The 17133-nt window shown below is 46.0% G+C and overlaps 1 protein-coding gene across 1 annotated transcript; it reads left to right on the top strand.

The window, feature by feature from the left end:
• Positions 1–4942: 4942 nt before the first annotated feature.
• On the top strand, positions 4943–16929 carry LOC120398846 (olfactory receptor 52N2-like). Its single transcript, XM_039526596.1, has 2 exons — positions 4943–5571; positions 16863–16929. Exons 1-2 carry the CDS (start codon positions 4943–4945, stop codon positions 16927–16929), a joined length of 696 nt encoding a protein of 231 aa, XP_039382530.1.
• The last annotated feature ends 204 nt before the right edge of the window (positions 16930–17133 follow it).

Here is a 17133-nt window from a genome sequence, read left to right as displayed (position 1 = left end):
CTCTGATTCTGCCTACAGTGGGTCACTCCAGAATGAAACTGGCCTCCTCGAGAGCAAAATCAGAGCCCACATGTTTTGGAATCCCTATCTTTCATACCCGGTCTCAGAGCACCACATAAACTGGGGTTTTCCTTCAGACACTTTCAGCACCCTGAGAAGAGCAGGACCCAAAGCCGTAATTTTCACAGTTTGGAGCCAAAAGTTAAACCCTGAGGGTGAATATGGTCCCAGTGAGATCAGTGGGAAAGCTCCAAAAATGGCCAGGAGTTCAGCCTAAATCCACATGTAGGGATTTAAATAAATGTCCTGATTTATACCGGCCATGACGCTCCAACGCCTTCAACTGGAGTCGTCCTGTGGCCTCTAAGGACGGGTGAGCTCATTTGGACCAAAGAAGAACTGACAGGAGAGTTGCTGAAATCTCAAGCTCACAGGCTTAGAGGGTCAGAACAATGAGGATAACCATTTTTTTCAGGGGGGCGAGGGGTCTGCTCTCTCCATGCCTCTGGGTCTGGAGAGGACGAGAAGCTCCAAAAGGCAAGCAGTGTTTGAAATCTCACTGGGAGAGGTTCAGGAACACACAGTGTGTGTGTGTGTGTGTGTGTGGTGGGTAGGGAGGAGGGACGTGCAGTATCCAGATCCCAGTGGCGTGAAGTCCTGAAACTGGATGAAATAGGGAATGGAGATCCTGCCTAACGCACAGACCCAAGAGCCATAACTAGGCCTTCTGGGGCAGGGGGGTTTCTCAGACTTTAAAAGAAATGTGGACCACACTGTGGCAGATTATCTCTGACAGTGTCCCCCATTCGGACCATCCCTCCTTCTGTGAGCAACCCCATTAGAACATCATGGTAACGTCAGCAGTTGCCAATGTAGAAAAGCAGCTACAGGAAGGGGTGTCCAGGTTTCTAATGTGCTGCAATATATAAAAACTTTGTGTTGTTTTGAGGAAGAGTCACTGACACTGGCCCCTTTTAGTCTCCATGTTGCTCTTTCCCTCACCCTGAGTCTGTCTCTCGCTCCTTCCCTGCACCCCCCAGAAAGGCAGTTTAGGCTGATCTCCGCCTTTTCCCGAGTGCAGACAGACACTGAGTTTAACCTAGTCTGTGGAGGTATTTCTGTGACCTGTCGTTGTGGGGTCTGGCACCTGGTTTTGGTCCTGGGTGAGGGGTATCACTGTGTGACCAGGCTGGAAATTGTCAGGGTGGGGGACCTACATGGACAAGTGGCCAGAACTAGGGGTTGTGGGGCAGGCAGGGGAGTTTAGGGGAGGGGGGCAGTGCTGGGGGTTGTGGGGGGTAGGGATGGTGTGTACACGGACAGGTGGGCAATGCTGGGGTTTGTGGTGGGGAGGGAGGGGATGTAAAGGGACAGGGGATAACGCTAAGGATTGTGAGGCATGCAGGCTGTGTACGGGGACATGCAAGCAGCACTGGAGTTTGTGGAGGCCGGGACTGGGGCGTACAGGGACAGACGGGAAGGGCTGAGGGTTGTGGGGCAGGCTGGGCTGTACAGGGACAGACGGGCAAGGCTGAGGGTTGTGGGGCAGGCTGGGCTGTACAGGGACAGACGGGCAGGGCTGAGGGTTGTGAGTGCACAGAGTAGCATGTACACAGACAAGTAGGCAGCTCCCGTGGCTGTAGGACAGGAAGGAGTTATAGGGACAGATGGAGCGGCAAGTACACGAACAGGCAGGCAGTATTGTTGAAATTACATTTTTCTTTGTGATTGTTGATCCAAGACCAGGGCCGGGACCTTCCCTGGTCATGAGCGTATTTGGGGGAGTCCCAGGTTCTCTTTGCTCTGCCAAGTCACAGACCTGCAGCCTGGGTGTCACAACCTTTACTTAGTTTTGTTTCCAGTGGTTGTTGTTGAATGTTAATTCTATAACTTCAGTTGTTCTTCCCACTGCTAAAATGCCTGGTCTTTGCTTTTCAGGTTCTTCAGTCTCTCATCTATGATCTGCTATCCGTACTCTCCTTCCCCATTCCAGGCTGCCCTGATTCCAACATTACATTGGTTGCCATTGTCTTCTGCATGCTCCTCAGTCATTCCTGGCTCTCATAATCTCCAATCTGAGCTATACTCCCCACAACTCTTCCTCTGCATGGGTGAGGTGCCTCCCATCACTCCTGTTCCCTTGGCTGGGAGTAGTCAGTGACTGTGTCTGACTGGTGAGAAATCTAACATGATGCAAATGCTTAGAGAGGCACCTGTGCGGCTTCTCTTGTTATATACACACTGCATGGTTCTTCAAGGATTGCCACAAAGGAACAATTTGCAAGCTGAGCAGTATTCATAAAATGGAATGAGAGTGGGCTACTCTGGGACATGTGAGGGCCTAGGTAAATACAGCTGCCACATGCCGGAGCCTCTGGCAGCTGCCTGAAACAGTCAGCAACTGGGACACAGACGTTAAACCCAGGATGCCCTGAGGCCATTTGCTAGCCAGCTCTGCTAGTCATTCAAGGTGACGGTTGTACATTCATTCTTCATTGTGGAGATTTTATGGGCTCAAGTTATTATTTTTCTCACCTAAAATGTTCATCCATTTAGCACCTCCTGGGATCCCTCAGCTTTGTGAAATACCCACCTAGTGTAACATTTCTAAGGTGCCGCAGTCACATGAGAATTTCTCCCCATGAGGCTAATTTTAACACGGTCATTAATAGAGAAAATGCCTTCAGTATCTGAGGCACGAGCTTTCAGGTAAAATGCCTCCAGCTGACTCCTTGGGACATGTTCGTTGATTCCAAGGCCAGAAGGGACCATTGTGATCATCTAGTCTGTAACATCCAAGCTAGATTAAAAAATTCTCAGTGATGGAGAATCCACCAAGACCCTTGGTAAATTGTTCCAATGTTGAATTACTCTCACCATTTAAAAAAATGTACGCCTTATTTCCTGTCCAAATTTCTTTAACTTCAACTTCCAGCCATTGGATCCTGTTACACCTCTGTATGCTAGGCTGAAAAGCCGAATATAAAATATTGGTTTCCTGTGTAGGTTCTTACAGACTGTTATCAAGGCACACTTTAACCGTCTTTGTAAAATTAAATTGATTGAGATGTTTGAGTGTATCGCTATAAGGCAGATTTTCTAATCTTTTACTAATTCTTGTGATTTTTCTCTGTATCCTCTGCAGTGTATCAACATCCATTTTAAATCGTGAACACTAGAACTGGACACAGGATTCCAGAAGTAGTCCCACCAGTGCCAAATACAGAGGTAAAATAACTTCTCTGCATCTCCTTGACATTGCCTGGTTATCATCCCAGGATCGCATTGGCCCTTTTGGCCTCATGGTCACACTGGGAGCTCATCTTTAGCTAATTACCCCTTCACACCCCCAAATTTTATTCAGAGTCATTGTGCTATTCATGTTTGTCCCCCATCGTGTAAGCATTGTCTACATTCTTTGTTCCTATATGTAGATATCTACAGAGCTATGTTAGAGCATATGTTGTTTGCTTCGACCTAGATTACCAATCAATCCAGATTGCTCTGAATCAGTGACCTGTCCTCTTAATTATTTACAATCTCACAATTTGTGTGTCATTTGCAAACTTCATCAATGTTCAGGCATTAGAAGGGTTAGCAGCTGAGTTGCTGACACATGTCTCTGCTTACACTTGTCAGTTAACATCTGTAACTTATGTCTCAGAAAAAGCTTTTCTCATGTCCTCTCTTATTCACCTCCTTTGTAAGGTAACAATCCCAGTCTTTTCAACCTCTGTATGAGAGTTGCCCTGGGCCTTGGTTTATTCTGGTTGCCCTTCCCTGAACCCCTCTAGTTCTGCAATATCCTGGTTGAGAAGGGTGCCCAGTACTACACATTGGAGTCTAGAAGAGGGTGAAGCATTGACTGGCTGATGTCATGGCATTGTATTTTCTGCATGATTCCTCATCCCACTCCTCCTGGAACTCAATGTTTTGCTTAGTTTCTGTCTGTGCTTTTACTGTGAGCAGGGTTTCACAGAGCTGTGTACCATGAAGCCTAGATCCCTGTCCTTAGTTCATACAGTTAAAATAGAATCTGGTAGCATGTTTGAGGACTTCAAGCTTTTCCCTCCAATGGGCATACACATTGCAGTTATTGATGCATACACATAGGCAGTTAATGACAGTCATGTGTCATTATGCTGCCTATTCGCCTGGTTAGTTAGCTCCCTGTGAGGACTTCTCTGGACTTGACTATGACCTAGATAATCTGGTGCCATCTGCAACTGTTGCCACCTCTCTGCTCATCCCCATTTCTAGATTGGAAAAAGTGGCAATTCTTCAACAAAAAATCTTTAGAAACAGACTCCATCAAGAAACTGCAGAAGTGGAGTTAATTTGCAAACTGGACACCATCAAACGAGGCCTGAATAAAGACTGGGAGTGGATGCGTCACTACAAAAACTACTTAAATTTGTTGTTCTCTAAGGTGCCACAAGTACTCCTCATTGTTTTTACAAAAAACTAATTTCCCCTTGCTAAATACTCACACCTTCTTGTCAACTGTTTGAGATTGGCCACCTTGTTTACTTTGGCCTCATTAGCACTACAAAAGTGCTTTCTACTCCTTCTTGTCAACTGTTAAGAATAGGCCAATTCCAACTGGCTCATTACCACTGACCCCCCACTTGGTAAGGCAACTCCCATCCTTTCTTATGCGGTGTATTTATACCTCCCTACTGTATGTTCCACTCCATGCATTTGATGAAGTGGGTTTTAGCCCATGAAAGTTTATGCCCAAATATTTTTTTTCTGTCTCTAAGGTGCCACAAGGTCTCCTCATTGTTTTTGCTGATACAGACTAATACGGCTACCACTCGGAAATCTATAAAATATATATCATTTGTTATAAAGTGTGTAACCTCCCCACCCCTCACTGTGCTTCTCTCCCTTCACAGGCACCTTGCACATTTCTGAGCCCAATCAACACATTGACTACATCATGGCAGTTTTCAACCTCACCTCTTCTGAGACTTCAACATTCATCCTAACAGGTATCCCTGGCCTGGAAGCTTCCCATGTCTGGATTGCCATCCCTTTCTCCATGTTCTACATTATCGGCCTGTTGGGAAATTTCACTATTCTGTTTGTTGTAGGCAGAGAGCAGACCCTGCATAAGCCAATGTACCTTCTGCTTTGCATTCTGGCATTCATAGAAATCAGCACAACTACCTCCATCATGCCAAAGGCACTGTGTATTTTTTGGTTTAATTTGAAAGGCATTACAGTGGGTGGCTGCCTCACCCAGATGTTCTTCCTTTATGCTGGTACTATGATGCACTCAGCTGTCCTTGTGACAATGGCCTTCGATCGCTACATTGCCATATGTAACCCTCTGAGATACACCACCATCCTCACCAATGCACGAATAGCTAAGCTAGGGCTAGTGGGTTTGATAAGACCTGTTCTCTTTGTTCTCCCCATGCCCCTGCTCCTGAGCAGGCAGCCGTTCTGTGCCAACAACGTTATCCACCATATGCACTGTGACCACATGGCTGTGGCAAAGATGTCGTGTGGGGACATCACAGTCAGCAGAACATATGGCTTGGTGGCAGCATTTGTAGTCATCGGGTTAGACCTGATTCTCATTGCCCTGTCCTACGCTCTGATCATCAGGGCCGTCCTCAGAATCTCCTCCAAGACAGCCCACCAGAAAGCCCTCAACACCTGCACAGCCCACCTCATTGTGATGCTGATTTCTTATCCTCCCTTCTTCTTTTCCACTCTGACATATCGGTTCGGTCAGAACATCGCTCCACACATTCACATAATCTTGGCCAACATCTATCTCACTGTTCCCCCCATGGTCAACCCTATCATTTATGGGGTCAAAACCAAAGACCTTCGTGAGAAAGTGGGCAAATACACCTGCAGAAGGTAATTGCTAGGAGCCACTGATTTTAAACCTGTGTGGCAAGAAGAGGAAAGGATATCTCCTTGTTTATCAAGGGTGCTTTGTCCCATGTTGTCTGATCGATCATTGTGGAATTCACAGTCTGAGAAGTTCCTCACACCTAATGGCTTATCACTCCATCACCAAACACTGGTCTTTCCCGTAGAGGGCTTTTCCTTCACCCCTCCCCTGGTTCTTGTCACGCGGACAGGAAGCAGAAGACCAGAAGTCCAAAGTGCAGGCAATGCAATGTTTGTGGAGGTTAGTTCCAAGCAAGCATATCCATAGCTCTATATGCTGGTAGAGTATGTTACCCAGTGTTCCATTCCGAGCGCTAATGCCACAGAACGTTGCCTGTGTTCCCATTTTCCATTCTCATTTATCCATCTCTTCATTCTTAGCAGGCCCAAATATACCTGCCGTGCACACCCCAAGTCCCACCCCTTACAACTTATGGCCATGTTCCATTTTGGAGGTTCGTGAGTTTGCGGTCTTCATCCCACCCCTTTTGTACCCCATGGGAGCGGTAAGTAGTGAGGTTGTGTTCTGGCCAAGGCCAGTCTGTTCTTTGGCTTTTAGTGTTTATTATGCCTCCCCCTCCATCCTCTCTTGCCCCTCCTAACAGGTTGCTTGACCTTGGCTTGAGAAAGGAGCCAGGCAGCCTTTCAGTGTATAGTCATATATGACACTCCCACCAGACCCTGTAACATTCTTACTTCTATCCCTTATCTCTTCCTATTATACTAACAAACCCATCTGGCCAGGCAGATGCAACACACAGAGTGTCTTTGTCCTTTGTTCACACATATTAATGTAAGATAGAAGAGTATCAAAGAGTCAAACCCAAAATTTGATCTCAGGCTGACAAACAAGTCTATATACTAACATCTCCCTTGCTGAGTTCCCTCTCTCTGACCATCACCTGATCTCTTTCATGGTCACCTGTCAACCCCCAACCCCACACACCCTGTCACTCAGCATTTCTGTACCTCCTAGACTGCAAGCTTTCTGATGGAAGATTAGTCCCTGTGAGAACAGGGTTCTTGATCAGTTTGACGAACAGGAGCTACACATTCAGATAGCCAAAGAGAAAAGAAAGAAACTTTACAATGATGAACTTCTTTATCATATGTACAGTGACCCGGTGAGCAAAATTTACCTGAATTTTTTACATCCAATCCTTCAGGAAACTTGGAGGATAAACCAAATAATGACTAACAGTAACAAAAGAATTCAACAGAAAATGTAGAAATTGACTTACATCACTGAATGGAATTAGAAATAAATAATATCACAACATTATTGTTGTTTTGTCACTACATATGTTTTGTGCTTCTTTGGGGCTATTTTTAACACCATCATTTTTGTTTGAAACACCTGTCAACCCTCAATCAGGACACAAGTATCAGTACTGGTGTTTTAATTTTGAATTTGGTTGTCATCTCAAAGGTTTGTTGCTAATGTGGACGAACTCCTACTGGGGCATGAAATTTTCTTTAAAAAAAATCAGATCTGTACTAGGTATGTAAAGAAAGCTTTCATTTTTTACTTGATGGAAAGACCAATGTGTGAATAAAAAAAATATTTAAAAAAAACGTTGTTTCAGGAAATATATTGAGCTACTTTTAGGTTAGTTTTAAGTGACTTTGGGCTATTAATGCAGTAGAAATCTGGCCGTGCCAGCCAGACCAGAGGGGCCAGAGAAGCAGCCCAGAAGGCAGAGCTGGGCCAGAGACAGATGAGCAGCAGCTGAGCCAGAAGAGCCAGAGCACGGCCAGAGGCAGAGCAGCAGCAGTGAGGCACAGCTGGGGAGCTGGAGCAGACCAGAGCCGGGAGCTGGGGCAGCACAAACCAGCTGTGCTGATGGGGGGCCAGGGATGAGCTACAGCAGGGACCTGTTGAGCAAGAACCACTATAGTGGACACCGGCCATGCCATTGGTAACACGGCTTCTGAGCATGATGAGCAGCTGTGGAGAGCAAGGTGGGGCCACGTGAAGAGGGTTCAGTGCAGAACGACATCGCCTGACATCAGGGCCTTGAAGTTGGACTCAAGGGTGGGGGACATGAACCCAATGGGAGGGTGGATGCTGGGAAAAAAGAGCCCTCTGTGGGCTCTGATGCCCCTCTGTAGTGCTTGGGTGCCACTCACAGTAGTGGGTGGATATCTTCATTATACTAACTCTCCCCCCTGCCATCTTTAACAGTGGAATAGCTCACAAGGTCACTGTTTCAATGCTCATTGCTGGGCTTCTGTGGTAACACCCCGATAGGACGCACAGGGGCACAGCAATTGTCCCAGGCTGTCTGCAAATGACTGAAGGCCCAAGGTGGAAATGATATCAGTAGTGGTATGTGTGTTAGGTGCTGGTCACATCAGAGTCTGTGCTTCTGACGGTGAACAGCACCAGATGCTTCAGAAGGATCAGATGCTGCCTCTGATCGCTTTTGGCTCTGCCACCCTTCTGCAGTGCTTGGATGCCACTCACAGTAGCCTGTGGATATCTTTATTATAAAAACTCCCCCCCACACCCATCTTTATCTGTGGAATATTTCACAGGGTCACTGTTTCAATGCTCATCACTGGGCTTCCATGGTAACACCCCGATAGGATGCACAGCGGCACAGCAATTGTCTCAGGCTGCGTGCAAATGACTGAAGGCCAAATGTCCAATGATCTCAATAGTGGTATGTGTGTTAGGCGCAGGGTCAGTCAAGGTACAATGCTGCACATGTTCCACTTGGTGCACTTTGCAAACAGAAACGCAAAAGAATTTACAGGGATGTTCTTTTCTAAATTAAAGCTGGGATTGTGGCGCACAAGATGCAACTCCCAGAAAATTAGAGCAGCTCACTGAGGCATGTCAAATGGGACCAATTGGAGTCTTGTTCTTCAGAACCTGGAATCAGTGTCCAGGATGAGCATGGCTCAGAACCTCATCAAAACACCCAAACCTCAACAAATCCCTCCTCAACTGCCACCTTCATGCCTGTGCATCTTGCTCCCAGAACTGGGAACCTAAGCACAAACCCCAGCCAAACCCACAATCCCATACACAGCGAATGCACATGTGCCCAATGGGCAGAGGGAATTGTGCCCACAGGGGCTGCTGCAGGCCAGGATTGGGGGAAGTGTCATTTCCACATTATACCTAAACCCTGGTAGCAACAACAGATTCACCCATAGGATGGATGGGGCTGGAGCTGGTGTGTGAAAGTGGCAGCCAAGATTGTCACTGCTGATCCGCACCAGCAATTCACCTTGTGCAGTTTAGGCAGAGCTACCACAGAAGGAGCACAAATGTCTTGCTCCATGTTTTATTCCTCATCAGCAAAGAAACACCCATTAGAGCATCAGAGAGACTTGGAGAACCACCCTGGGGTCTGAGACTCTCTGCAGAGACTTTGAGCCAGTGAGATGGATCCCACATTGTTAGAACAGAGCTTGGTGAATTTTCATAGCACTTGGACCATCCGCTGCCCATCTCAGGTGGATGCTGTGCTGGGCGACTCTACTGGACAGGGGATTCAGAGGCAATGTTATGTATAACTCTCTTATGCTCCCCCTTGTCCTGCACCTCAGCTTCTCTCTTTGCTGTAGCCTACAACAGAGCTCTGTCTTTCTAGGACTTTTCAGAAAGCATTTCACAGAGTGAAATCTTGGGGCTATTGTCTGTAAAGCCGTGACAAAGAGATGTTAATAGTTCCCAGTCAGTTTCAAGGAAAGAAAGCCATACATCTCGTAATGGAGATTCTCTATGTCTTTGTAAGGAGGAGAGGATGGAAGATGATAAAATATGGGTATGATCTGATGAGAAACAATCAAATGAAAAAGAGTCCCATTAATTTACACTGTGTAATGACAAAACTAAAAAGTGACCATTCTTAGAGTGCTTCTATTAAAATGCTAGAAGTCTAACTAATAAGATGGGTATCTAGTATTAAATGAGAATATTGATATAATAGGCAGCACAAAAACTTGGTGGAATGAGGATGATCAATGGAACACAGTAATACCAGGATTCAAAATATATCGGAAGGACAGAATAGGTTGTCCTGGTGGTGAAGTGGCACTATACATAGATTCATAGACTCTAGGACTGGATGGGACCTTGAGAGGTCATCGAGTCCAGTCCCCTATCCTCACGGCAGGATCAAATACTGTCTAGACCATCCCGGATAGACATTTATCTAACCTACTCTTAAATATCTCCAGAGATGGAGATTCCACAGCCTCTCTAGGCAATTTATTCCAGTGTTTAACCACTCTGACAGTTAGGAACTTTTTCCTAATGTCCAACCTAAACCTTCTTTGCTGCAGTTTAAGCCCATTGCTACTTGTTCTATCCTTAGAGGCTAAGGTGAACAAGTTTTCTCCGTCCTTCTTATGACATAATTTTAGATACCTGAAAACTGCTATCATGTATCCTCTCAGTCTTCTCTTTTCCAAACTAAACAAACCCAATTCTTTCAGCCTTCCTTCATAGGTCATGTTCTCAAGACCTTTCTTGTTGCTCTTCTCTGGACCCTCTCCAATTTCTCCACATCTTTCTTGAAATGCGATGCCCAGAACTGGACACAATACTCCAGCTGAGGCCTGACCAGCGCAGAGTAGAGCAGAAGAATGACTTCTCATTTCTTGCTCACAACACACCTGTTAATGCATCCCAGAATCACGTTTGCTTTTTTTGCAACAGTATCACACTGCTGACTCATATTTAACATGTGGTCCACTATAACCCCTAGATTCCTTCCTGCCATACTCCTTCCTAGACAGTCTCTTCCCATTCTGTATGTGTGAAACTGATTGTTCCTTCCTAAGTGGAGCACTTTGCATTTGTCTTTATTAAACTTCATCCTGTTTACCTCAGACCATTTCTCCAATTTGTCCAGATCATTTTGAATTTTGACCCTATCCTCCTAAGCAATTGCAATCCCTCCCAGTTTGGTATCATCTGCAAACTTAATAAGCATAATGCCTATTCCAATATCTAAGTCATTGATGAAGATATTGAACAGAGCCAGTCCCAAAACAGACCCCTGCAGAACCCCACTTGTTATACCTTTCCAGCAGGATTGGGAACCATTAATAACTACTCTCTGAGTACGGTTATCCAGCCAGTTATGCACCCACCTTATAGTAGCCCCATCTAAGTTGTATTTGCCTAGTTTATTGATAAGAATATCATGCGAGACTGTATCAAATGCCTTACTAAAGTCTAGGTATACCACATCCACCGCTTCTCCCCTATCCACAAGACTTGTTATCCTATCAAAGAAAGCTATCAGATTAGTTTGACATGATTTGTTCTTTACACATCCATGCTGGCTATTCCCTATCACCTTACCACCTTCCAAGTGTTTGCAGATGATTTCCTTAAGTACTTGCTCCATTATCTTCCCTGGCAAAGAAGTTAAACTAACTGGTCTGTAGTTTCCTGGGTTGTTTTTATTTCCCTTTTTGTAGATGGGCACTATATTTACCCTTTTCCAGTCTTCTGGAATCTCTCCCGTTTCCCATGATTTTCCAAAGATAATTGCTAGAGGCTCAGATACCTCCTCTGTTAGCTCCTTGAGTACCCTCCTAGTGAAATAGTTTTTTCCTAATATCCAACCTAGACCTCCCCCACTGCAACTTGAGACCATTGCTCCTTGTTCTGTCATCTGCCACCACTGAGAACAGCTGAGCTCCATCCTCTTTGGAACCTCCCTTCCGGTAGTTGAAGGCTGCTATCAAATTTCCCCTCACTCGTCTCTTCTGCAAACTAAATAAGCCCAGTTCCCTCAGCCTCGCCTCATAAGTCATGTGCTCTACCCCCCTAGAGCATATCTACCTCTCCCACCACTTAGTCTCATCCACGAACTTGCTGAGGGTGCAATCCATCTCATCATCCAGATAATTAATTAAGATGTTGAACAAAACCAGCCCCAGGACCGAACCCTGGGGCACTCCGCTTGATACTTGCTGCCAACTTGTCAGCCATCCCTTAAATGGGAAAGGAGGCTAAAACAATCACTTGTCAATTGCTGTGCTGGTGTGCTAAGTATGGGATGCCAACAAGAAGATCATTTGCTCAGTCTTGGCTGAGAGCCTTGAGCTTTCGTTGGATCTCAACTCAGGTGCATCCAGAAAAGGTGTGGCAGTCACCATGTAAAGGCCCTATTGTGTGAAAAGTAACATTTACGGAGGTGAACTGTACGGGAGATCTTGGCAAATCAGTAAAGTGCTTGAAACCAGTATTGCTTACTGCTAAAATCAGCCAAGTCAGCAGGCCATAAGGTGGCCATGCAGCAGCCTCAGCTTGACCAAGGCAGGAGGGGAGGGGTTTTTGGGTGCCACAGAAAGGGCAGCTTGACCTTGTGTCCTTCCTGATAAGAATTGTGTTGAAGTTGCTGATGCATGCATTTTAGAAGAGCAGGATGTGCCCTCAGGAATGTGTCTGTTGGGGCCTCAAGGCTGCAAACTCTGGGAAAAACCCACATCCGGTTAATTAATAATCAGAAGGAGACCTCTTGCTGGCCCATTGTAACTACTTGTAACAAGTTTTCTTTAAGGGACATGTTGTTGTATTATAAATAAGAGGAAAAAGTTTGAAGGAGGGGGGACTCTTCAAGTCTGGACTGGTCTCTCTCCCACTGGATGCATCTTGTGTTCACCACTGGCAGATGGGCTGCCACTGTGCCACTCGAGAGCCACACTCAGTTTCAGTAATTATCAAGGGTTGGGGGTGTGTTACTAACCTGTTGTGGACGTGTGTAAGTGCTTGAGGCTAGTAAAGTTTAGCTTTAAGTGAAAGCACTCTTGTGTTATCCTGTTTGTGCAGCCATCTATCGGTCGGATGGCTGTGTCTCCCCTGATTCATTTCCTGACACCACCTTGCACAGAGTAAAAAATTATGAAGAGCTTTGGGCTGAAAGAACCCTGGGTAACAGGAGGGTGGAAACTGGAGGAGGAACCAACCCTCCTTGCAAAGTGGGTAGCAGATGGAGGTCCGTGTGCCTATGTCTTTTCAAGGAAAAATGCATTGGAACATGCATGCAAAAGGTTTGAAATTGAGGAACGCTCAGGCAGCTATCAGAACAATCCTGCAAGAAAAACAGGATCGGGCCCAGGCAAGTGGGGATCAATCCATCTGCATGAGCGGGTTAACATAAGGTTAAGATTTTGACATGGTTATTTTTAGTGAACGTCACAGGCAGTAAACAAAAATTCACGGAAGCCTGTGACCTGTCTGTGACTTTTACTAAAAATAACAGGGTGAGAATGACAGGGGGACAATTAAAGCCCAATCAGGAGGATGAGGGAAGAGGGTCCAGCACCTGCTGCTGCTGCAGCTAACAGCTCTGTGGCCACCACTCTGGAGACCCTACCACAGCCCCAGCATTTACAGAGCTACAGGGGTCCCTGCCACTCACAGCGGCTCAGACCTCTGGGTCTCCCCAGAGCCCATGACAACTTGGAGCTCCAGGTCTCCCCTCTGTCTGTGGTGGCTGAGAGCTGCTGGGTCCTTGGAAACCCATAGAGCTGAGAGCTCGCCCCCCACCCCTAGCTGACAGCTCTGATTCCGCCACCCCGGGGCTGAGTGGAAAATGTCACAGATGTCTCTGAAAGCCATGGAAATTGTGACTTCCGTAACATAATCTGATCCTTAGCCATACCTATCAACAACTCATTGTTGTGAATGGGGAAGTGGAGGAACCCCAGTGACTGAGGCAGTGGCCACTCTTTTGGGCGGGAGTCACAACAGTCGCTGACTTGCTTCAGACAGTAGAGTAGTTCGCTCCTGGGCTAAGAGTATCATCTGGCTGTTGTTAAGTGCTGAAGACTGGAATGTTGTTGCCTCAGGAACGCTGTTCTGGCTGCTCAGTGCTTCTCTTCTTGGAGCACCAGAGTTATCAGTATTCACAGATAAGGCAACCGTCTAATTTGATGTTACTCATAAGGAAAGACAACAGGAACGGTTCGGTGATGAAGGCACTGGACCATGTTTATAGCCCCCAAGGCTTACTCCTAGCACCATGGCTGTAAGCCAAAGGGGCAAATGAGTTTATGGAATTACATTCCCAGGTGTAATCCCCCAAGAAATCCTTTCTAATCAAGCACCTAACTTCACTTTGCAATTAATGAAAGGACTGTGCGATCTACTGAGGGTAAAGAAGATAAGAAGGCCGATCTACCATCTCCAAACTGATGGGTTGATAGAGTGATTTCACAGAACTTTGATGGTGATGTTAAAGATGTTTGTAGCCTCAGATTCCAAATAGTGGGACCAACTCCTATTTGTTATCAGGAAGGTGTCTCACGTCTCCAAGTTTTCTCCCTTTGAATTGCTTTCCAGACCTTGTTAGAGGAACATGGAAGAGGAAAGACTCTAGGCAACGAACATAGTCCTATACATTCTTCAATTAACATATCGCTTCAAGACTTTGTGGGCATTTGCTAGAAGAATGTACAGAGAAGGCCCATAACAAAGCTGTTGAGCTGCGAGTGTTCAAACTGGATCACCGAGTGTTATTGCTGCTACCAAGTTTGCTGTTCAAATTACTGATTCAATGGTAAGGACCATTTGAGGTAGTGAGGCATGTGGGTCCTGTTGACTAATAAATTCAGTGCCCAGATTAGAAAAAGGGGACTCAGATAAGAACGGCCAGACTGGGTCAGATTGATGGTCCATCAAGTCCAGTTTCTGTCTTCCAAAAGGAGCCAATGTCAGGTGCTTCAGACAGAAAGAACAGAACAGGGCTATTATTAAACTTGATTTTTGCTTTATATAAACCAGTGTGCCTTTGAGAGAAGTATCTGGGGAAAATCTCAGCTTGGTTAACACAGGTTTGTTGCATGGAGGGGAGGGTGAACAGTATTAAGGAGCTTACATTGTACAGATCCCTGTGCATTGAAATACAGTATAAATTTGGGTTTATACCCCAGTTGGGGGGTATGAGCCTTTGGAATTGGGAAATTGGTTTATGTCTATTGTTTGTACTTTCATGGTTTAGGAAAGCCCTCTGGTAACTCAGTTTGTGTGTGGTGTCAACTGCTGTTGTGTTGGGAGGTAACAATCTCCCAGCAAAGAAGTGTGAAAAGGGGCCAGCCCAGCTGGGTAGTTAGAGGGGCACAACAGTTTTGACAGCTCCCAGACTGCATCCCGTGGGCAATGATCAGGGGAACTTTGAGGCTGTTCCCTTGTAAAATGTGGGATATTATATGAGATAAACTCCAGGTCACACAGTGAGTGGAGAATTCCCATGGTGCTACTTCTGATGCAGGATAGAACAACCTTATTTCTGCATTGATTTCTGAAAGATCAACACAGAATTGAAATTTGATACTTACACGATGCAGAGAGTAGATGAAGTATTAGAACAGTTGGGAGCTGCCAGATATATATCCATTTTTGACCTCACAAAGGGATACTGGCAAATACCTTTGATGATAGAATCTTGAGAGAAGAAAGCCTTTTCCACCCCCTTCAGCTTGCATTGATTCAGGATCATGTCATTTGGCTTCCACAATGTGGCAGTGACTTTCCAGAGGCTAATTGAATGGGTTTTATGACTGCCTGGGTGAGATGAAGCGGTACACTACTACGATCAATTGAAAATGGTTTTTGGTCTCGTATCTTTTGACCACATTCCCACACATAGTACATATTACACACAGAAGAGACAGCCATCATCAATTGCTAGGCTGAACAGTCTGCAAGACTAAGTTTCCCCTGAGAATCTGAGTCCCTGGTATCGGCAAATCATTTCTTCACTCCCTGGGGAGGCTCTCCGGCTGAAGTTCTCCAGGGTCCTGCTGCTCACGGAGCCGAGGGAATTGTCAGGGAGTGATGATTAACCTGAGAGTCCACAGGGACTACACATGGGAATCATAAAGGTTACTGTTCAGCACACTGAGTGTCAGACATGTGAGATTCATACACTGATTCTCAGGGCTCTGCATTCCTGTCGCAGTAAGGAGATTTCCTCACTCTGCTGAGTGGGATTTTGGTGAGCTGTCTGTTTCTGCATTAAAGTTAGTGCTAAGGGCTCAGGAAGGGTTCCAGGGTTTAGGTCAAGAACCATCTGGGCAGGAATTGACTAGGACAGCGACTTAAACTGTTTAGTATTGTCAGCAATACCAAGGGATTTCCATGGTAAAACTGGAACTACAAATGTATTGGAAATAGTTTAGACAAATATTTAAATCAGTTCCTTGTCTCTTACTTTCTCCTTCTATCTGTCTCAGTAGCACTCTCTCAGAACCCCTCATAAACTTGGGATTTCCTTCAAAATCTTTCAGCTCCCTAACAGAATAGCACTTTCTATAATAGGACCCGAAGCCGTGATTTTCACAGCCTAAACTTAAACACCAAAGGTGAATCTGGTCCCTTCGAGATCAATGGCAAAACTTCCAATATGGCCAGGAGTTCACCCTAAATCTACATGTAGGGACTTAAAAATATGGTCTGCTTTACTCTGGTCATGAGCTTCCAGTGACTTCAACTGGCGTCGTCCTGTAGGCTCTAAGGACGGGTGAGCTCGTTTGGACCAAAGAAGAACTGGCAGGAGAGATGCTGAAATCTTGAATTCACAGGCTTAGAGGTTCAGAACAATTAGGATAACATTTTTTTTCAGGGAGGGAGCAGAGTGTTCTCTCTCTGTGCCCCTGCATCTCTGGTTCCGGAGAGGAAGAGAAGCACCAAAAGGCAGTAAAACAAAAGTATGTTTCTGGCTTAGAGGAAACCAGCCAGTGATGGAAATCTCAGTGTGGGAGGTCCAGGAAGACACAGTGTGTGTGTGTGTTTGGCGGGGGGGGGGGGGGGAGGTGGGATATGCAGTATCCGGTCACAGTGGCGTGGAGTCCTCAAGCCAGGTGAAATAGGGACTGGACATCCTGCCTAGTGCACAGACCAAAGAGGTGTAACAAGGCCACTAGACCAGGAGGCTGTCTCAGCCTGTAACATAACGTGGACATCTTTCATTCAGATGGTCTCTGACGCTGTCCCCCATCCATACCATCCCGCCTCCCAGGAGCAACCCCGCTAAAGCTTAGTGGCAATGTCAGCAATTGCCAGCATGGAAAAGCAGCCTCAGGAAGGGGTGTCTGGGTTTCTAGCAGGCTGCAATAAATTAAAGTTTTGGCATTTTGAGGAAGAGTTGCTCACACTGGCTCTTTTAGTGTCCACATCTTCTCTCCCTTCTTCTGGGTCTGTCCCTCTCTCCTTCCCTGCACAGGCTGAGCTTCTGCTGCTGGGAT

The sequence above is a fragment of the Mauremys reevesii genome, linkage group 1 (assembly GCF_016161935.1).
Source record: "Mauremys reevesii isolate NIE-2019 linkage group 1, ASM1616193v1, whole genome shotgun sequence".
NCBI classification, from domain to species: Eukaryota; Metazoa; Chordata; order Testudines; family Geoemydidae; genus Mauremys; species Mauremys reevesii.
This window is presented reverse-complemented; position numbering and strand designations above follow the sequence as displayed.